This window comes from Lolium rigidum, unplaced genomic scaffold (genome assembly GCF_022539505.1).
Source record: "Lolium rigidum isolate FL_2022 unplaced genomic scaffold, APGP_CSIRO_Lrig_0.1 contig_72035_1, whole genome shotgun sequence".
NCBI lineage: Eukaryota > Viridiplantae > Streptophyta > Magnoliopsida > Poales > Poaceae > Lolium > Lolium rigidum.
Window position 1 is genome coordinate 28,829 of NW_025901502.1, and position 23,028 is coordinate 51,856.

At 42.4% G+C, this 23,028-nt stretch overlaps 1 protein-coding gene across 1 annotated transcript; it reads right to left on the reverse strand.

The window, feature by feature from the left end:
* Positions 1-352: 352 nt before the first annotated feature.
* LOC124682237 (pentatricopeptide repeat-containing protein At4g21065-like) lies at positions 353-20,967 on the reverse strand. The gene is made up of 3 exons (XM_047216964.1): positions 20,690-20,967; positions 1,300-3,445; positions 353-899 (listed from the first exon to the last, which is right to left on the reverse strand). The coding sequence occupies exons 1-2, from the start codon at positions 20,965-20,967 to the stop codon at positions 1,738-1,740; spliced, it is 1,986 nt and encodes a 661-aa protein (XP_047072920.1). The 3' UTR covers positions 353-899; positions 1,300-1,737.
* Between the last annotated feature and the right edge of the window lie 2,061 nt (positions 20,968-23,028).

Here is a 23,028-nt window from a genome sequence, read left to right on the forward strand (position 1 = left end):
ACACAATTTCTCAATATCTTCTTTTAACCATCCTCAAATTTTGACACAAACAGTGATTGCTACAGGTTTCCGCAACAACGTGCAGGGTATCTTCAGTAGAATGAAAGAAAAGCCAAAAGAAGCGAAGTTATGGGCACTATTGGTAAAAACAGGAAAACACACCAAGTCCGCTAGCGATCTTGGAACTAGAGGTTCTGGAGCTAGCCAAGCGGATTTACAGAAACGGAAAATATCAGTTACAGACATCTCCCAGGGTGCCGAATAACAAACAGGCAAGAGAACAACAAAAAGGTTAGCACCCATATGCAACGACCGAACCAAAACATGTCTGCAGCATCACTCAACTCTCAACGAACCAACAATTTTTTTTTAAAAAAAAAGTATACAGCCATGCATATATCAATCAACTCTCAAGTATGGCGGACACCTTTAAAGTCCAGAAAACATGGTTCTTGAATAACAAGATTGTCTTCTGCATGGTTGAAACAAAAATGTAAGCATCGGGGGGTGCATTGCTGATGAGCACTTGGGCCAAGAAACAGAGTATATGTTCACAAAGAGATTTTAAGATCCATGAGATATTTTCTTCTTTCCATTAGGAATCACCTGAACATATCAAACTGAATTTATTTCACACTTCCAACTCAGAGAAGTATTTCCACTTACTAGATCATTTTTTTGCTGAAATATGTACAGTTTAGACGTGACTTAAATTTTCAGAGAGCAGAGAGAAAACTCTATGTCTAGAAGATGTATAACGAAGCAAGAAAAGTTAACTCATCAACCTGATCAAACTCCAAGAGCTTATCCCGCCGCCTCATAGCTACGAAATCTCATACTTCAGCATCTGGTGTGTCAATACGACAACTAAGATCTCTGAACCAGAACATTCGGCTGATCTAAAAAGAAATTCCGATGCCTGGTTAATAACTCGAAACTAAACTCTTCATCTGATGATATCATGCTAGATGCAATGCAATACAGAATTATCAAATTGTTAATCCTATTGCGTGATAACTACACTACAAAACTACACTCCATACTTAGAGGGCCGTGCATTACATATATAGGCACATATTTTGACAAGAGAACAACCAGCACTGGAGTCTTGTGCCCGATAAGGAACACTTGTGCATAAATTTTCACGCGCTACATAATTCAAAGAATTCGATTAGCTTGTCTGGCCTATGATTAACTGACACAGAACAAGTTAATTTGGTAGAATATGATCGCAGGAATAAACAGGATAATGAGGAAAAGAGTGATATATACATACTCATGTGAGGAATCTGTTCTTACCGATAGCACCAAACAATATAGAAAATCTTGTTCAATATAAGAATCTTGTCCCAGATCAAGTACAATCGAGAAGGGGATATGCTGAGATGAGGACGTACATTCGATGAACAGTTCTTGCCAGTCAGACCAGAATCTTAGCCAGCTTCTTGGTCAATACTCAATACTCCGCACTGTCATATAATAATCATGTCAATCAGCGACTAGTGCAAGGCAGGCTGAAAGACCCGTTTTGAAGTACATGATCATGTGACCTACATGCCACACGTGAAAAAAATCTTAGCTCAAGAAAGGGATCTTATGATCATGAATAGGACAAATGTTACCTCTATGATTATATCGTTCCAGTCACCCATTGTACAAAATTAGTGGATCCTAAATATAAAAAGGCAATGAATTGCTTACATTTTTCCTACAAAACCTTACCACTCCCGCTTTGTCCTACCAATAGTCCAAACAGGAACAGGATCCATTCTTGAAGTGGTGGAAGCGGTTTCGATCTCTAACAACTATGACTCGATCGTAGACCTCCGAGACTATCTTCATGACAGAGTGGCAATCCTCACAGATTCTCAGGTTCTTGACTATACGGATCGCAGCTCCTCTCTTGGTAGAGATGAGTCCCAAGGCAAGTGCCAGTTTCTCGCTGTGTTGCGAGAGGCAAACTTCTTTGTCCTCCTCATCAATGTCAAAGGTAACTTGTTTAGTTGAAGGCTTGTGCCCCTTGAGGCTTAAGGTCTTGCAGACCTCATCAAGCATGGCATATATCCGATCAGACTGAGGGTGCGAATGGTCACCAGACAAGAACTCGTAAACCACACCATCAAGTTCAACAATGCTTGATCCTGGAGGCTTGAATATCCTATGTTGTTTCATCGAGTTCCTGACCTCCTGTACAAGGTCCCATTTCCCATCAGCAGCATAGACATTCGATAAGAACACACAGGCCCCAGCATGACGAGGATCCAACTTGAGCATCTCCCTGGCGGCCATCTGCCCAATGTCAACATTCTTGTGGACCCTACAAGCGACTAAGAGAGCACCCCATAGCACAACATCGGCCTCGAAAGGCACAGTCTTAATGAGAGCCAATGCCTCCTCCAACTTGCCCGCTCGCCCAAGCAGATCAACGACGCAACCATAATGTTCTATGGTGGGCTGTAGACGATATTCGATGGGCATGCAGGCCAAGAACCCCTTGCCCTCATCCACCATACCAGCATGGGCGCACGCACTCAGCACGGCAGTCATGGTGATGGAATCTGGGTCCATCCCGATGCTCTTCATCTCAGTGAACAAGTCCAGCGCGTCCCTCGGGAGCCCGTTGACAGCCAGTCCAGCTATCATGACGCTCCACGTCCGGACATCCTTGTCGAGCGTCTCGCGGAACACAGACCACGCGCTTTCGACGTCCCCGCACCTCATGTACATGTTGAGCAGAGCGGTGCCTAGGTTTCTCGTGGTGCTCCGGCGGGTCCTCGCATAGTAAGCATGTGCCCAGCGGCCGGTGTCGAGTGCACCGAGATGCGCGCAGGCAGAGACGAGAGCGAGCAGCGTGACCTCGTCGGCAGCGGGCATCTGGCGGGAGAGGTGCAGCACCTGGGTGTAGAGGCCTTGGGATAGGTAGGCGTGGAGGAGTGAGTTCCAGAGGGGCAGGTCCCTTTGATTGGGGGGACTTCGGTCGAACACATGGCGTGCGGCGGGTAAGTCCCCAGCGGCGGCATAAAAGGAGAGCAGCGAGGCGCTGATGAAGCGGTCGCCGGAATCGAGACCGCGGCGGAAGAGGGAGGCGTGGACGGCGGTGCCCGGTGCTGCTGGTTTTGGTGAACGGGCGAGGAGGAGGCGGGCGCAGGCGGCGAGGAGCGGCGGGTAGGTGTAGTTGTTGGGGTTGGAAAGGGGGTTCAGAAGCATGGAGCGGTAGAGCGCGACGGCGAGGTGGGGGTTTGGACCGTGGGCGAGGGAGCGGATGGTGGTGTTGTAGGAGAAGGTGGTGGGGTGGGCTTGGAGGAGGGAGAGGGCGTAGGGGAGGGAAGAGTTGGCGGCTGATGCGGCGAGGGGAGCGGCGGCGGAGGGGTCGGCGTTAAGGGCGCCATTGCGGAGGAGGCGTGCGTGAAGGGCCTTGTTCGGGAATGAGCCCGTGGTGGTGGTGCTGGCCGGCGGCGGGGGCATCGGCGCCGGAGAAGGACTTGATGTGATGTGGGCCGTCCTCGGCCGCTTTTCTTTGTGTTACATCTGTCATGGTCCCACAATTCCAACTTAATTTAAGTCCTAAAAAAGCTAGTTTGAGAGGTTCTCCTTCGGGAGAATCCTAATAATCTTCTCCACTCCTCAAAAAATTCTCTCGCTATTTCCCATCCTCTTGCACATAAACACAATTCAACCTTATTCTACCCATTATATTAATTCTAACTTTGATGTACAGTAACATAATTCTACAACATTTCAAATTGGTATTTTAAAATTTCAATACAACAAATGAGCATACGCTATCTTGCTCGCTAGTGAGCCCCGCGCACGTCTAGGCCATGTACAACGCATGTGCTTAACCTAGGCTCTTAAGAAAACCGGATTTTTTCTCGCCTCGTTGGATTCGTAGAGTTGTTGGGGGGTTGGGGGTGCCTAGTTTGGCCTCAATGACTGATCGGCGCTGAAGATCATAAGAGCATTTCCACTAGTGACCCCTCATATAGTAGTTGGCAGCATACATGTCGGCTAAGTATTAGGGAAGTCGGCAGGAAATGACGGCAAAAAAAGTTTAAAGTATCCACACCGGTTAAGCCCCATAACCAGTCCCAAAGCACATGGCAGGAGAGAGAGAGAGAGTTTAGACGGTATGTGGGAAATTAAGAGAAAGAGGAGGTAGGTGGAATCACCATATGATAAAAAAATGCATGTGAAAAGATATTGAGAACATTCTAGAAGAAAAGTTAAGTACAAAAAAGTTTTGAGAATCTTGATAACAACCACGACTACAATTTAAGGGGACTCCTACCTTGGGTAAGAATAATCCCTACAAGAGGGTCCAATACAAACCCTACATGGTAACTTACCAAAGTCAAGCTAGGTAAACCAAAGCTTGTAACATTTGTCATGGTTAATATGTCAAAGGACCAAAAAATAAAAGAGAAATTTACTGAGAAGGTCGAAGAAAAATGAAGCCCATCACGGAGAAGGCAGTTGGGGGAGGGGGCATGGCCCTTTTGGCCTCCACTAAGGTCCGCATGTGGAAGACGGGATAAAAGGCTTGAGCTGATTGTGGAGAAGCGTTAAAGACTTGGTCCAGCATAGCCTCTAAATCCCCCCCCCCACCCCTCTCAGTCTACCATGAACCTATAGACCAACAATAACCTTAGTACCCCTAATGTTTGAACCCCTCAACCTCAATGGTAAACTTAGTCTTTTGTCAAGTATCCTTAGTATGCCTAGGCATTTATCGGGTCGGGTCGAACAAACCCGACGTAGAAAACCTAAGCCCATGCATGGGCTGGCCCAACCGTCGAGCCGTAATATCATACCTAGGCTCAGCCCATCATAGGAAAACCTATCAGGCCTCGGGCGAACCCTCTTACTTATTTTGCAAAAAAAATCTAGGCCCGACCATACTATTAGGCTCAAAATTTAGGCCTAGGTCCAACCATACGTACAGTTAGGCTCAATATTTAGGCCTAGGCCCGGCCCGCATGAATGTTCGGGTTGGGCCAGACCAGTATTTTCGGGCTAGGTCAGGCCAACCGGCCAGCCTGTCCATGCCTAGCTATAATTTTTAGGGCATCTCCAATGGGGAGACGAAAATGGATGGTTGAGCGACCGTTTGCGTCCGCGCGGTCGAAATATGCATCTGGGATTAGGCCCAGTGGCCTGATAACCCACAAGTATAGGGGATCGCAACAGTCTTCGAGGGAAGTAAAACCCAAATTTATTGATTCGACACAAGGGGAGGTAAAGAATACTTATAAGCCTTAACAACTGAGTTATCAATTCAGCTGCACCTGGAAAAGCACTAGTAACGGGGGTGATGTGAAAGTAGCGATGATATGAAAGCAGATAGTAACGATGAACACGAGCGAGCGATAGCGGTAATATGAGAGCAATGGCACCAGAAAATAGTTGATACTACTTCCAATGACATGTAGAACGAGTATATGATGATGAAAGATGGACCGGGGTTCCCAGCTATCTACACTAGTGGTAACTCTCCAATAACAAGTGTTGGGTGAACAAATTACAGTTCGGCAATTGATAGGATTGAAATAGCATTAAGACAGAACATCCAGATTATTAATCATGTAGGCATGGTTTCCATATATAGTCATACGTGCTCGCAATGAGAAACTTGTACAACATCTTTTGTCCTACCCGCCGGTGGCAGCCGGGCCTCTAGGGAATCTACTGGAAATTAAGGTACTCCTTTTAATAGAGCATCGGAGCAAAGCATTAACACTCCGTGAAAACATGTGATCCTCATATCTAAGCCTTCCCCTCCAGTTGTCCCAATTTCTGTCACTTTGGGGCCTTTGGTTCCGGACATAGACATGTGCATACAACTTGTAGATACAATCTAAGCAATAAATATAGAGCTTAAATCTAAGATCATGCCACTCGGGCCCTAGTGACAAGCATTAAACACAACAAGATTGGAGCAACAATAACTTCATAAACTTTGTAGATAGACAATCATAATGTAACAATCCATCGGATCCCGACAAACACAACACCGATTACATCAGATGAATCTCAATCATGTAAGACAGCTCATGAGATCATTGTATTGAAGTACATGGGGGAGAGAATACCAACTACAGCTAGAACCCGTAGTCCACGGGGGAACTACTCACGGAGCATGATGGAGGCGATGGCGTTGATGGAGATGGCTTCCGGGGGCACTTCCCTGTCCCGGCAGGGTGCCGGAACAGAGACTTCGTCCCCCGAAACGGAGTTTCGCGATGGTGGCGGCGCCCCGGAGACTTTCTCGGAGTTTCGTCAATTGGTATCGCGTTTTTAGGTCGAAAGGGCTTATATAGGCGAAGAGGCGGAATCGGAGGGTGCCCGGGCCCCCTCACGCAGGCCGGCGCGGCCGAGCCCGGGGCTGCGCCGCCATGTTGTGTGGTGGCCCCCCGGCCCCTCTCCGACTCTCCTTCGGTGTTCCGGATGCTTCCGGGAAAAATAAGATGTTGGGTCTTCGTTTCGTCGAATTCGAGAATATTGCCCGAACAGCCTTTCTAGAACCAAAAACAGCAGAAAACGAGAACCGGCACTTCGGCATCTTGTTAATAGGTTAGTTCCGGAAAATGCATAAAAACATTATAAAGTGCAAGCAAAACATGTAAGTATTGTCATAAAACAAGCATGGAACATCAGAAATTATAGGTACGTTGGAGACGTATCAGCATCCCCAAGCTTAGTTCCTGCTCGCCCTCGAGTAGGTAAACGATAAAAAGAATAATTTCTGTAGTGACATGCTACTTACATAACCTTGATCATACTATTATAAAGCATATGAGATGAATGCGGTGACTCAAGGCAATGATCTATAGTTGCTAACAAATAGATAACATATAGCAAAACTTTTCATGAATAGTACTTTCAAGACAAGCATCAAAATTCTTGCACAAGAGTTAACTCATAAAGCAATAAATTCAAAGTAAAGGCATTGAAGCAACACAGAGGAAGATTTAAGTTTCAGCAGTTGCTTTCAACTTCCAACATGCATATCTCATGGATAATTGTCAATACAGAGTAATATGATGAATGCAAATAAGCAAGTATGTAAGAATCAATGCACAGTTGACACAAGCGTTTGCTTCTAAGATGGAAGGAAGTAGGTAAACTGACTCAACATAAAGTAAAAGAATGGCCCTTCGCAGAGGGAAGCAGGGATTAAATCATGTGCTAGAGCTTTTTAAGTTTTGAAATCATATAGAGAGCGTAAAAGTAAAGTTTTGAGAGGTGTTTGTTGTTGTCAACGAATGATAGTGGGCACTCTAACCCCCTTGCCAAACGAGACTTTCAAAGAGCGGCTCCCATGAAGGACGTTATCTCTACCAGCAAGGTAGATCATCCCTCTTCTCTTTTGTTTACACATGTATTTTAGTTTTATTTATGGTTGACACTCCTCCCAACCTTTTTCTTACACAAGCCATGGCTAACCGAATCCTCGGGTGCCTTCCAACATTCACATACCATGAAGGAGTGTCTATTTGCAAAATTAAGTTGCTTACTGATGAATCAGGGCAAAACACGTGAAGAGAATTATTAATGAAAGTTAATTAATTGGGGTTGGGAACCCCGCGCCAGCTCTTTTTGCAAAATTATTGGATAAGCGGATGAAGCCACTAGTCCATTGGTGAAAGCTGCCCAACAAGATTGAAAGATAAAACACCACATACTTCCTCATGAGCTATAAAACATTGACACAAATAAGAGATAATAAGTTTTGAATTGTTTAAAGGTAGCACATGAAGTATTTACTTGGAATGGCAGAAAATACCACATAGTAGGTAGGTATGGTGGACACACATGGCATAGGTTTTGGCTCAAGGTTTTGGATGCACGAGAAGCATTTCCTCTCAGTACAAGGCTTTGGCTAGCAAGGTTGTTTGAAGCAAACACAAGTATGAACCGGTACAGCAAAACTTACATAAGAACATATTGCAAGCATTATAAAACTCTACATTGTCTTCCTTGTTGCTCAAACACTTCTACTAGAAAATATATAGACCTTAGAGAGACCAATCATGCAAACCAATTTCAACAAGCTCTACGGTATTTCTCCACTAATAGATTTAAACTACATGATGCAAGAGATTAATCATGATCTACTTGAGAGCTCAAAACAATTGCCAAGTATCAAATTATCCAAGACAATATGAGGCATTTTCTTGTTTCCAACCAAATAGCAATAAATGCAATAGCTTCCAACTTTTGTCATTGAACATTAAAAGTAAAACGAAGAACACGAGTGTTCATATGAAAAAGCGGAGCGTGTCTCTCTCCCACACAAGGATTGCTAGGATCCGAATTTATTCAAACATAAACCAAAATAAAAACACACAGACGCTCCAAGTAAAGCACATATGATGTGACCGAATAAAAATATAGTTTCAATAGAAGAAACCTGATAAGTTGATGAAGAAGGGGATGCCTTGGGCATCCCCAAGCTTAGACGCTTGAGTCTTCTTGAAATATGCAGGGATGAACCACGGGGGCATCCCCAAGCTTAGGCTTTTCACTCTTCTTGATCATATATCATCCTCCTCTCTTGACCCTTGAAAACTTCCTTCACACCAAACTTCTCATAAACTTCATTAGAGGGGTTAGTACTCAAAAAACTTTAATCCACCTTGGCCCTGTAGTGACACATTGCAAGAACTCAATAAAACATTAGCTACAGCTCTCCACGTCTAGAAAACCTTGCTTAAAGTCCACAAGAGACAATGCAAAAACAGAGACAGAATCTGTCAAACAGAACAACCAAGTAAACACGAATTTTTAAGAGGTACTTCCGTTGCTCAAATCAGAAAACTCAAAACTAATGAAAGTTGCGTACATATCCGAGGATCACTCACGTAAATTGGCAGATTTGTCCGAGTTACCTACAGAGAATCATACCCAGATTCGTGACAGCAAGAAATCATGCTTCGCGTGAAAACCAAATCTAGCATCAATCTTCTATTAGAGACTTCACTTGGCACAACATTGCAATAAAATAAAGATAAGGAGAGGTTGCTACAGTAGTAACAACTTCCAAAACACAACAAAACAGTAGCAAAATAAACACATGGGTTATCTCCCAAGAAGTGCTTTCTTTATAGCCATTAAGATGGGCTCAGCAATTTTAATGATGCACTCGCAGGAAATAAGAGTTGAAGCAAAAGAGAGCATCAAGAACAAAATTCAAAACACATTTAAGCCTAACCCACTTCCTATGCATAGGAATCTTGTATACAAATAAATTCATGAAGAACAAAGTGACAAGCATAAGAAGATAAACAAGAGTAACTTCAAAATTTTCAGCATATAGAGAGGTATTTTAGTACCATGCAAATTTCTACAACCATATTTTCCTCTCTCATAATAATTTTCAGTAGCTTCATGAACAAACTCAACAACATAACTATCATATAAAGCATGTCTTTCATGATCCATAAACACATAATTTTTATCAAGCTCAAAAATAATAGGATCAAAACTTTCAAACTCACTTTTATCAATAATGTAACAAGATGATTGATCAATCTTAAAAGATATGGGACTCCTAGATAAAGTCAAGAACTCTCCAATCCCATTTTCATTAGTAGTACAATTAATATTATCAAGTAACATAGGACCATCATCTAGAGATTTATCATAAACATTTGCCAAGCAAAACTCTTTAGTACCATGCATATCGACATCAGGCACAAACAAAGCATTATTATAAAATTTATCAAAGTAGCATGGATTATCATGAATAACAGTAGCATAATTATTCTCACAAGTTTTACTCATAGGGAATATTTGTGGTGACCCGGCATACCACTGCATGGTGTAGTATGCAAGTCTGATATAACACCAATGAAACACCGTTCCACTTGTATTATATCGCTCAGAGTGGTACAACAGAAACATATGCGGGTCCAAGGCATGTCTATAGAATTACAACATTGACTCTATTACATAAGATCATCACAGCCTCCTACTTTACAATGAGGTAAAATTGCAAATAAACTCTAGAAGAGCGACTCGTAGTCTAGACTTATCACGAACTCTATTTGTAGAGTATTTAACTAGCTAAGGAGGCTAAGAATAGATTCTAGCTAAGTAGGAACTAGGTTTAGGAAACTAGTTCCCTTCTATGGCTAAACTAGGTTTTCTCCTTGCTCGACGTGGTATTTGACTCCTCTAACAGGGTCCTGTCTCTTGAAGTTGTTGTTGACTTCTCGGTCTTCGAGTTGCACTGTAGATCCTCCTTCGATGCCTCCATATCTAAGCAGGGGATTTAAGAGTGGGATGAGTACGAGCGTACTCAACAAGTTCATTATAGGAAAGAGGTGTTTAATGCACTAGCTACAGCATTAGACCAGAAAGTCTAATACCAATGCAGGTTTTCATAACCATTTCTTCAAGAGGTTGCTTTTATTCAGAAGAACTATGTCCGTCGACCTTCACCGGTTTACTAGAACTTCATGGAGCTCCTTTCCGGCCGCGTTCGTCAGCTTCCATATCCCGGAACAGGGAGTGACAGGTCACGGTTCATTACACTCTGAGAGGTGTGTTGCTTTACCCATAAGAGATCTTAACCTTGGTGCCAACCGAGTCATGTTCTCGTACACACTTCCTATGGTGTGAGGCCCGGTATAAGGTCTAGCCAATCATGTTCCTCCGCTACCTCGAACACCCACCCTTTGTTGCATACCCCGACCCTGGGTCCTCGCCGGTCCCATTATTCCCACTCACGGGTGGACCCCGACCACGACAACACTTTGGGACTCGTTAACCAAACTCCTTCGCCGGTAGCTGCAACCCATCATAGACCGCAATACCGTGGGGACTTAAGGCTTCCCCAGCCAACCGCTTGCACTTCGAGCGACAAGTGTCTACGGACTATGCCGTGGGGACTTAAGGCTTCCCCAGCCAACCGCTTGCCCTGACAGATACAAGTGTCTACGGTAAAGCGCATCCGTTGATGAACGAGAGGTGGAAACACTTTTGACTACTCCGTCCCACTCCGGATCTTATGGTTAACACGGGTATTACGGCACAAGAATCACTGGGGACATTTGTTGTTTAATCCTAGATGGATATTAACCTTTGCAATGGAACCTCCACCATATCAACACAATCCATGGTTCCATTGCCCACCACATACTCATATTCATAGTTATGAAAGTAGTGGTTTTGGTTTTTATGCAATAGTGATAACCATAATACTTTGCAAGTAATTTGATAGAAATACTCAATTGACATGAGCAAGTGATGAACTTGCCTTTCTTGACTGCAAGATTATGCAGACAAGGTCTTCGATACGCAGTAACTCCAAATTCTGAAATAGCATCATCGTCCGGTAAGGACGATGTTTAAAAGATTGGCAAGGATGCAGTAATGCATAAGTATGAGTTGCAATCGTTCTAAGCGTAACCTAACCCCGATGATTTAGGAATAGTGAGTGGTAATGATTGGTTTAGGGTGTGTTGCACTTTTAGAGTGATTCACAAACAAGGTTCTTATTCAGGGTTGTGTTGTTTTAGAATCATAAGCAGGTGGTAAAATGCATAGTAATAATTATACTCAACCAGGAATAGTAGCTGTATAATAAGTAAAGAACATACATCTTGAATAATAAAAAGTATATCAATTAAGGTTGAGGTGGTCTAGGTTTTGTTATTGGATTCACTAAGTAATGAATAATTGACTCCTAAATAGGATGGTTGATATGTATCCAACTCTAGTAGGGTTTAGTGGAGTATGGAATGTAATACCAAATAGTAAGTGTAGTTGCTATTAGGGTTCATCACAATGGTGTGATGCTAATTTTGGATAACTAAGGATGATGGTCTTGGTAATAATAACTAGGATTGGCACTTGGTTGACCCTACTTAATTATTTAGGTCTGATGAAAATGAATATATGGAATACCCATATATTGGTGATAGGTCTTCTACATTTTATGTGACCAAGACAAGCATTTAGTTGCTACTATGGTTCTATGATTTGAAAGTAGGTACCATGATCACATGCTTCAACCTAGGGTTTAGGTTAGAAGCAATTTAAGGTTGACATGAAATAATGGAACTGGGTTTCTAATGGAGTTAGGATTTTAGGGTATCACATGGAATGATGAATTCCTGTTTTTCTACCATATGGAACTAGGGTTTTCTAGTTACCCTATAATTCTTGGATTAATAATTTCAGAATAAAATAATATACAATTTGGCTTTTTATTATTTTTAAATAATTTACTAATTAGTGTAATTATTAATTAGGGTTTAAATCCTTATAATAAGGATTTAATAAGTTATTAATAAAGGAAAATTTAGTTTTAATGTTTTCCTTATTTGTTTACTGGTTTTAATTTAATTTGTAAGGTTTTCCTAATTATTGAATTTTAATTCAATTAAGAATAAAAGAAAAATGCTTAAATAACAAGTATTAAATACTTAAATTTTTATTACAAATAAAAATTTCATATTATATTTTTATTGGATAGATTTTTCTTTTCTAAGAATTTTGATATATTATTTTCATTTTTCTGAGTTAATATGAATTTTATAAATTCATGTAAAGTTTCTGGAATAATGGGATTTAAATTTAAACAGAAATTAACTATCTGCACCCGGCTAGTCTACCCGCAGAGCCACTGATCAGTGGGCCTACGCCACGTTGGCTGCCACGTGGTGCCGATGTGGCAACCATGTGCTCTGCCGGCGGCCAGTGGTGGACGTCGCCGGCGAGTCCGGGTTCGCGCGGGGCTGTGCTTAGGCTCAATCGATCAAGGGCGTCAAGACAAACGGACTGGTGGTGGCGCCGCTCCGAATAGGTCATCGGAGCATGCTCGGCGGCGAGGAGCGGCGGCAGTGCTTACGGGCTAACGACGCGGCGGTGCTACGGTGTGCAATCGAGCGAGCTAGGCATGCTGGGGAACTCAGGAGCTCACCAGGATCACGACGCGCATGACGGCGAGGCTTGCCGTGGCCTGGTTCGCCGGAATCGCCTGCTCCCGTCGTCGGAGAAGACGAGCTCGACAGCGGTGCTACAGATCACTCGGGGTCGATTCCTCTTGCAGTGCAGAGCATGTCGAGGACGGCGGTCTCGGCCGGTGGTCACGGCGAGGCTCGGGGATGCTCCGAACGACGGCGATGGTCGGCGTCCGAGCGGCTAGGGTTTCGGTAGAAAGGGGGAAATCGATCGTAGGAGGAAGAAACCGGGGCTAGGGTTCGTCCCGGGCTTTTATACGGCGCAGAACACGCCTCGTCACGACGTCGAGCCGGGGAGGTCGCCACGCGAGAGGGAAGGACGAGCACGTCGTCGTGCTGTCGTCCATGCGCCCAGAGAGGATGAAGACGACCCCCTCTCCTCTGTTTTTTAGACGAAGGGGTAAGGTGGGCTGGTCTGGGCCGTGTTGGGCTGGGGTTTGTTGGGCTGCTGGTGGGCTATTGCGGCCAGGTGAGACCAGGTAATGTTTTTCTCCCCTTTTCTTTTTCTGCTTTTAATTTTCTGTTTTTTGTATTTGCCCATTTGAATTCATATTTGAATTATGTTATTTTTGCAGGTGTCTCAATTATGTTAATTTACTGAATATCTAGTGTAATGACTATTACACCACTCTCCCAATTGAAGAAAGCATTTTATATTTGATTAAAGTTCATATATGTGAGCTTCTTCAAAATAGCAATTAAACATGAGTTTGTATTCTCATTTTAATTTATTTTGCTATATGAATCAAATCTATTTGGAATTAATAGAGTTGATAATTTCAACTCATAGTATTTCGGAGGTTGTTATTAAGATTTGGTTTCTATTTGAGGAGTGGATGACTTACATATGATTTTATGTGAGCCCAACTTATTAGGGTTTTGTAATTTCTATTATAGCCCCCTTTTAAGGGTAATACTATCATTATCTTTGAAAGTATCTAAGTAGGTATGGTTTCCATCATGGTTGATCTTGCTTACAAAGTTAAATGGTTGTTAACCACACATGGGTTTAATTATAGGACTTAGCATTAGGTGGCTCTTTTGTTTTATAATTGAAGCATAGAATTTGATTAATGAACCATTAGGGTTCAAATGCTCTTTACCTATTAACACATGGTTTGAAGCTCAATTATGGCCTGGGTTTAGATTATGATTACCATAGTGATGTATAAACTAGGTTTGAGATATAATTCTAGTTTATAGACTAGGGATGACATCATATTGCATTTGCTAGGGTTTAATCTCCCCTAACCAAGGTAATATGGTTACTTGCTTAGTTGTTTATGTTCTCCTTTAATTACTAAGGACTTGAGAATTGGTTTTATCTTATACCAATAGATTTCTATTATATTCTTAATCTATTGTTAAAGTAACTAAAGTAGCTATAATTCTTTTTATAGTTAACTTTGGTTATAATGATGAATGGTTTCTCACCATATATATTATAGGCTTTAACTCTAAGCTTTACTTATGAGCTTATATCTTCTACTTCAAGTTCTTAGGGTTTATGATCACTACATAATTTATAATGATCAAGGTTTGGCTTCCTAAGTTATCTCTCAAGAATTTAGGTTTCTCACTCCCAGGTTTAAGTATTGTCTTGATGAACTAAGGTATAGCACTTCTATTTTATTTTCTAAGATAGGCATATTATGGTTGTCTCAATAGTTTATATCCCAGGAGAATGCCCGAGATATTCGTTAGGGTTCTTCTCACTTGGGAAGGTCTTGAATAATATCCTAAGGTTTCTCTTGAAGATGATGGTTTGAATATAATATCTTGGAATAGAAAGATATATATTTATAGGGTTGATCTTCTTGTTATGTTTCCAATAATGAAGTAAAATGAACACCATGAGGTTCATGGTAGGATTAAGGATTAGTTTAAGACATGGAAAAGATAAGTGAAGAATGGTTTCTCAATTATTGTTACTTGATTTCCAATTAATTGTAGGTTCATATGTTATGGCAGGGAATTCCATATTATGATCTTTTATAAGATCAAGCAATTGATCATTGAGTAAAGTGTTGTTGTGTTGATTATTAGTTCCATTTGATCTAACCCCTTAGATCAAATCATCTCTACCTGAACAAGGGTTTAGTAAAGGTCACATTGAGGTTTATAGCGCTTGACTTGATGATCTACTTCAATTCCACCAAGGTCAAGTGAAACTTCAGTTACTGTGACTGTTTTACTTTAAAGCGCGAAAATTCCCCAGATTTTCTATGCATGAATGCAATGCACACATCTGTTTCCTCTATATTTGTAACCCCAATACCTGGGATATTACAGTCTCTACCCCTTAAACTAAACTTCGTCCTCGAAGTTTGATCTCTCTCACGTTTCCGGAGTGTGGTTCTGACTTATGCAGACTACGACTTTTCTCGAACTCCGTATTGATTGTACTGGATATAATTGAATATATCCCTTGTCCAGATTCTTCCTGGAATCCATTAGGGTGCGTCACTGAGCATTAGTTTCTTACTCCAGTTCTATGAGTTTTCTCTGGAATCTAATAATACCTGTCTTTGGACAGTGGCTTCTTCCTTCACTTCCATAATTTCTTTCAATAATATAGTCTTATTTCCTTTCTCATTGAAGATTCAATGATTGGGACTTCTTCTGGTGTTGCTAGTCTTAACTGAAGACTAATATGATAACATACTCCTATTTGATAAAATAGGTCTTTGTTTTCCCTTACTACCAAAATTGCAGTAATGGTGCTTAATAAGGTACTAACTATAGAATTGGTTGTGATGGTTTATTTTTCTAATAATGGATTAGACTTATATAGTCCATCCAATCATGGTTTATAGTTGATACTTAGAACTATTTTGGATTCTTTAGGTTCCATGAAAGGAATCTTTCACACAGACTTTAGTTTTGGTATGGTCAATCTCCTTCGGTCTTTGACCTTCTTGAGCTGTATTTGTCTACCGTATTTTCTTCGTCCAACTTCTTTATGCTTGACTTACTTGAGCTTTCGTACTTCTGAGTAAATATTACTCATTTTCTCAAGTGATAGTCCAATTCTTACTTCCTCGAGGTATGAACCTCGGCTTCTGGTCTGACATTCTTCTGAAAGTAGTGTTCAACAATCTTATGAAAATAAGATCGAACTTCCTCTCAGTTCAGACCTTCTTCTTCTATCTTGCTCAAAATATTGAGTTATTGTACATCCAACTCAATGTTTACTCTACCCCTTAGAGTTTTCTTATGGTCTTCAACTCCTTTTCTTCCAACTATTGGACTTATGATTAGAATATTGGTATGGGTCTTGTTTATAATTTATATTCCTCTAAGGTTTTGCGAAGAAACTTTGTGGTGTATCCACTCAATTGTGGATATCCAACAAGAATCCTTCGACTGAATGATTATAGGTCATTGTTATTTGGCTAATAAGGTTTTATTTGTTCACAAACTTTTGTTACAAATAATTAAATCGTGGACTATTTGTAATACCAGCTAATACCAGCTGTGGTTATTATACCAACTGTGGCTATTTGATATCTAAAAATGGATTCTATTATAGGTTCTAATTAACTGGACGAGACATCTTCTTCTTTATCTCGCAGTATTGATATTATACCAATTGTGGTCTTCTGATATCGACTATGGTCTTCTTATGTCTGCTATGATTTCATATATCACCTTCCTTCATTCAGGGTTTATTTTGCAAGAAAACCACTAGCTGACACTATGAATATAGTATCCTAAGTGATTTCCCATGCATTCCCTCTTCTATGTTGACTATGGATCTGCTTCAGCTTCACCATAATCATTATATTTCTCACCTTCATGCTTCTCATGTACTAAAGTACTCCTCTGTTGAGGTAAAGCATGAATGTTGATTGGCACTTCCTTCAGAGTATTGTGGTTGCTTCCCACAACTTTGTTTCCTTTATCTGATGAACCTTCATCTTGTCTTCATAATCTTCAGAACTCGTCACTTCCTCACATGTTTACCATTACCCTCTAGATCTATAGCACCAAGTAAGGACTTGATATTGCAACATGCATTTGCATATCAAAGTCAAACTTCATGTATGGATCTAGTCAAACAATGAAATTCCAATAAAATCCAAGAAGATTCAGCTTTGTGCATATAATACACACCATCATAAGCCTGAATATAATAGTTGAGTAAGACATCTCTAAAAATCAGGCTGAGATGTGTAGTATATAACACCACATAAGATAGGTTATATTGTGATACTTAGCACATATAATTGGAATTCTACTATTTGTCTTGACATTTACCTGAATTGCACAATTGCAATGAGATAAACTTGAAACAAAGTGGTCTAGGATAGTTAAGATTAACCTAATTTTCTTTGGACTTACTAACTTAACTTCCATTTTGGTTGAGGACTATTTCACATGGTATATCTGGGTTCTAACATTGCTACTCTTAACTCATAACAATTGGAACATTGCTCCGATACTTCAAAGTGTTTCTACCATAAACATATGGTCTTGATGTGCTTGGCACACTTCCCATTGTTTTGAAGCACAATTCTTACACTATTGTTTTGCACTTGGCTTCTTATTGTTCTCCTCTTAATTAATTATGAGGTTCTAGTCCATCACATAATGATTCTCAGGTGAATCATATATGATTTCTATCTCTACCATGTACGTAGACATATTTTATTCCTATCTCTCCTCCTTACCTCCCATGATTGACTCATCATGGTCTATACTACCTCATATAACTCAGAGTTATCACTTACTATCAATTGTTTCACATGTCTAGATAATTTTAATTAGTCATTACTTAACTTGGTCTACATCTTCTATTAGGATTTCTTAATTATCTTCATCACTTGATTTACTCCTATTACATGTCTGAATAACTCTTACTTAACCATAACATGTGTTGGTATACATCTTCCAATAGGATAGCTTCCGACGTATCGATAATTTCTTATGTTCCATGCCACATTATTGATGATATCTACATGTTCTTATGCACACTTTATGTCATATTCGTGCATTTTCCGGAACTAACCTATTAACAAGATGCCAAAGAGCCGATTCTTGTTTTCTGCTGTTTTTGGTTTCGTAAATCCTAGTAACGAAATATTCTCGGAATTGGACGAAATCAACGCCCGGGGTCCTATTTTGCCACGAAGCTTCCAGAAGACCGAAGGGGAGTCGAAGTGGGGCCACGAGGCGCTGCCACACTAGGGCGGCGCGGCCCAGGCCCTGGCCGCGCCGACCTATGGTGTGGGGCCCTCGTGTGCCCCCCCGCGTTGCCCTTCCGCCTACTTAAAGCCTCCGTCGCGAAACCCCAGTACCGAGAGTCACGGTACGAGAAACCTTCCAGAGCCGCCGCCATCGCGAAGCCAAGATCTGGGGGACAGGAGTCTCTGTTCCGGCACGCCGCCGGGACGGGGAAGTGCCCCGGAAGGCTCCTCCATCGACACCACCGCCATCTTCATCAACGCTGTTGTCTCCCATGAGGAGGGAGTAGTTCTCCATCGAGGCTCGGGGCTGTACCGGTAGCTATGTGGTTCATCTCTCTCCTATGTACTTCAATACAATAATCTCATGAGCTGCCTTACATGATTGAGATTCATATGATGATGCTTGTAATCTAGATGTCGTTATGCTAGTCAAGTGAGTTTTACTTATGTGATCTCCGGAGACTCCTTGTCCCACGTGTGTAAAGGTGACAAGTGTGTGCACCGTGTGGGTCTCTTAGGCTATATTTCACGGAATACTTATTCACCGTTATGAATGGCGTAGTGAAGTGCTTATTTATATCTCTTTATGATTGCAATGTGTTTTGTATCACAATTTATCCGTGTGCTACTCTAGTGATGTTATTAAAGTAGTTTTATTCCTCCCGCACGGTGTAATGGTGACGGTGTGTGCATCCGTGTTAGTACTTGGCGTAGGCTATGATTATGATCTCTTGTAGATTATGAAGTTAACTATTGCTATGATGGTATTGATGTGATCTATTCCTCCTACATAGTGTGAAGGTGACGAGTGTGCATGCTGTGTTAGTACTTGGTTTAGTCGTGTTGATCTTTCATGCACTCTAAGGTTATTTAAATATGAACATTGAATTGTGGAGCTTGTTAACTCCGGCATTGAGGGTTCGTGTAATCCTACGCAATGTGTTCATCATCCAACAAGAGTGTAGAGTATGCATTTATCTATTCCGTTATGTGATCAATGTTGAGAGTGTCCACTAGTGAAAGTGTAATCCCTAGGCCTTGTCCCTAAATATCGCTATCGCTGCTTGTTTATTGTTTTACTGCGTTATTACTGCTGCGTTACTACGCTTGTTTACTCGTCCCGGGCAAAGCACTTTTCCGGTGCCGTTGCCACTCGCTCATACTTATTTATACCACATGTATTTCACTATCTCTTCGCCGAACTAGTGCACCTATTAGGTGTGTTGGGGACACAAGAGACTTCTTGCTTTGTGGTTGCGGGGTTGCATGAGAGGGATATCTTTGACCTCTTCCTCCCTGAGTTCGATAAACCTTGGGTGATCCACTTAAGGGAAACTTGCTGCTGTTCTACAAACCTCTGCTCTTGGAGGCCCAACACTGTCTACAAGAATAGAAGCTCCCGTAGACATCAAGCACCGGAGCAAAGCATTAACACTCCGTGAAAACATGTGATCCTCATATCTAAGCCTTCCCCTCCAGTTGTCCCAATTTATGTCACTGTTGGGGCCTTTGGTTCCGAACATAGACATGTGCATACAACTTGTAGATACAATCTAAGCAATAAATATAGAGCTTAAATCTAAGATCATGCCACTCGGGCCCTAGTGACAAGCATTAAACACAACAAGATTGCAGCAACAATAACTTCATAAACTTTGTAGATAGAAAATCATTATGTAACAATCCATCGGATCCCGACAAACACAACACCGTTTACATCAGATGAATCTCAATCATGTAAGGCATCTCATGAGATCATTGTATTGAAGTACATGGGGGAGAGAATACCAACTAGCTACAGCTAGAACCCGTAGTCCATGGGGGAACTACTCACGGAGCATGATGGAGGCGATGGCGTTGATGGAGATGGCTTCCGGGGGCACTTCCCCGTCCCGGCAGGGTGCCGGAACAGAGACTTCTGTCCCCCGAAACGGAGTTTCGCGATGGTGGCGGCGCCCCTGGAGTCTTTCTAGAGTTTCGTCAATTGGTATCGCGTTTTTAGGTCGAAAGGGCTTATATAGGCGAAGAGGCGGAATCGGAGGGTGCCTGGGCCCCCCTCACAGTAGGCCGGCGCGGCCAGGCCTGGGGCCGCGCCGCCATGTTGTGTGGTGGCCCCCTGGCCCCTCTCCGATTCTCCTTCGGTGTTCTGGATGCTTCCGGGAAAAATAAGATGTTGGGTCTTCGTTTCGTCGAATTCTGAGAATATTGCCCGAACAGCCTTTCTGGAACCAAAAACAGAAGAAAACAGGAACTGACACTTCGGCATCTTGTTAATAGGTTAGTTACGGAAAATGCATAAAAACATTATAAAGTGCAAGCAAAACATGTAAGTATTGTCATAAAACAAGCATGGAACATCAGAAATTATAGGTACGTTGGAGACGTATCATGGCCCGACGCATAGTGACTGGGCTGTCGCGGAGACGCGGACCTGGCCCAAATATGCGGCTCGGATGCGTCTCTGCGACGTCGCTTTGGCAGTCTGCGCCATGTTAGTGGCGATGCCTCGCCTGACGAGCGGCCGCCGCCCACCTCTGCCAAGGAAGTAATGCCAATGCCACGCATGTCGCGCCCCTCGGTTGCCTCCAGCGTATATAAAGAGGCTGTGCGCTCGTCTTCTTCATCCTCTCCTCCACACAAATCCTAGCCGCCACAACCTCCCTCCATCGTAGCGCCGTCTCGCTCTTCCTGCGATGCATCCAGCCCCGCGAGGAACTCCATGGCGGGTCCAGGTGGCCAGCGAGGTGGTCGAGGCGGCAGGGGTGGCCGCCGTGGCCGGGGCCGCCGAGGTGGAGCAGCTGCGGCCCCATGCTCGTCGTCGCCTACGTCGTTGTCGTCTTTGCAGGAGGACCGGTGTTTCGAGTTCCTCCTCCGCATCGAGGGGGATGGCGAGATGATCGCCAAGGTGTTCGACGACACATCCTGCCGTAGGCACTACCACACCGGCGAGTCTGGCTCGGACACCGAGAGTTAGAACTGTTAGAGTGTTCTTTCTTTGCAGCGAAGATGGCCACGGGCCAATTGAAACCGCTAGTGGAGGTCTCTGGATGTTTGTCCTTGATAGGAACAATATGGCTATCATTGTCAGGTGGATTTTCTAGTTTGGGTGATTGAGTATGCCCGAGAGTGTTCTTTCTTGGCAGCGGATATAAAAAACATGCGTGGCCAACACTAGCTAGATTTCCTTATTTTACAATATTTTACCATGTTCCCAATTATGTATTAGTTTGTGTAATGTTTGCAACTATGTTTAAATAAAAAGAGAAAAAAAGTAGGAAACATAATATGCGTCGAGCCGCTGGAGGCACCCAGACGCAAACAGACGCGCGGACAAAAACGACCATTTTCGCGTCTGCGAGCTGACGCAAACGGACACGCGCGAATAATTTAGGCGTCCGTTTTTGCGTCCCGTTGGAGATGCCCTTAGCCTATTATTAAATTCTGGATATTGTTTTTAATAAAGGGCGCTTCATTACTCAAAATATTCAAGCATTACACTCAGCCTCTGCATAACTAAGATGCACACAGTCGTTTGAGTATCAAGTCTGAACAAATAAAATATAAAAGATCGATCGAAAGAGCCAAACTAGACTATGCTTCGTTGGCTTCAATCCGCCTAATATGCAGCCACCCGTGTTGGGAAATAAACCCCTTAGCCGTGTTCTCCAACCGTGTAGACACCTCCATAAAGAGGTCTCGGTCCTCCAAGCGCTGAAGTGGCGACCATGAACGAAGCAAAGCCGTACATCGGTAAATGACCTGCATGAGAGAAGAATTTTTATCATTGAAAACCTTGTCATTTCTACATAGCCATAGCGTCCATACGACAGCAATCGCGCCCACTCTGATAAGCATTTTATACCTAGTATCTACCCTATTTAGCCAATTGCCAAATATATTTGTAACGCTACGAGGCAGATATAAGGTAGAACCCATCTGAATGATTGACCATATAGATCTAGCAAACCTACAGTTCAAAAAAGCTGTTTTATTGTCTCATCTTGATGATAGAAAACACATTTCTTACAACCGTGTCAGTTGCGTTTAACAAGGTTGTCTTTGCTTAAAATCACCCTGCGACGAAGGTACCATGCAAAAACTTTCGTCTTCGAGTGGTATCTTCATTTTCCAAAAGTATTTATTATTGATAACCGGTTGACTAGGAATGGTAAGCGCCCTATACAATGAATTGACCGAGAAAACACCGTTCTTGGTGAGATTCCATCTAAATTCATCGGTCCCTTGGGATAATTGTATTGAAGCTAAACTTTGTAGCAATTCATTCCAACTAGTGAGCCGGGGGCCAATTAGGTCACGCCTGAACGTCATGGAGGGAGGAGAAGTTTCCATAACCTTCTGTAAGGTGTCTCCCTTATAACGAACAATATTGTATAAAGCTGGATATTATTCCCGAAGAGTGGTTGTTCCCAACCATCTATATTCCCGAACCTAATCTCTCGCTCCATTTCTTATGGAGAACGAACCAAAAGGGAAAAAGTGCTTCTTAGTTGCCATAATGCCAGCCCAAAAGTGAGAGTCTCCGGGTTTCCAAAATACCTGAGATAACGCTTTTGAGCCCACATACTTTTTTCTTAAAAGTTGTTGCCATATACCATCCTCAGTTAATAACCTGGCCAGCCATTTTCCTAGCAGAGCCATGTTCTTAACTTCAAGATCATGAATAGTAAAGTCCAGCTTAATCTTTCGGACGACATACCACGCTCCATTTAGTTAACCGATATTTCTTCTTCACGATGTCTCCTTGCCAAAAGAATCTTGAGCGTAGATAATCTAATCTATTCAAGATTCCTTTGGGTAGATGGAAGAAAGATATAATATAGAGTACCATAGTCGTACGTACGGCATTTATG

Coding starts and splice junctions, on each gene's coding strand:
- LOC124682237 (XM_047216964.1), bottom strand. CDS start 20,967: ATGGGGCCGCAGCTGCTCCACCTCGGCGGCCCCGGCCACGGCGGCCAC. Junction 3,446..20,689: donor GCATTACTTCCTTGGCAGAG/GTGGGCGGCGGC, acceptor GCCGCCGGCCAG/CACCACCACCACGGGCTCAT.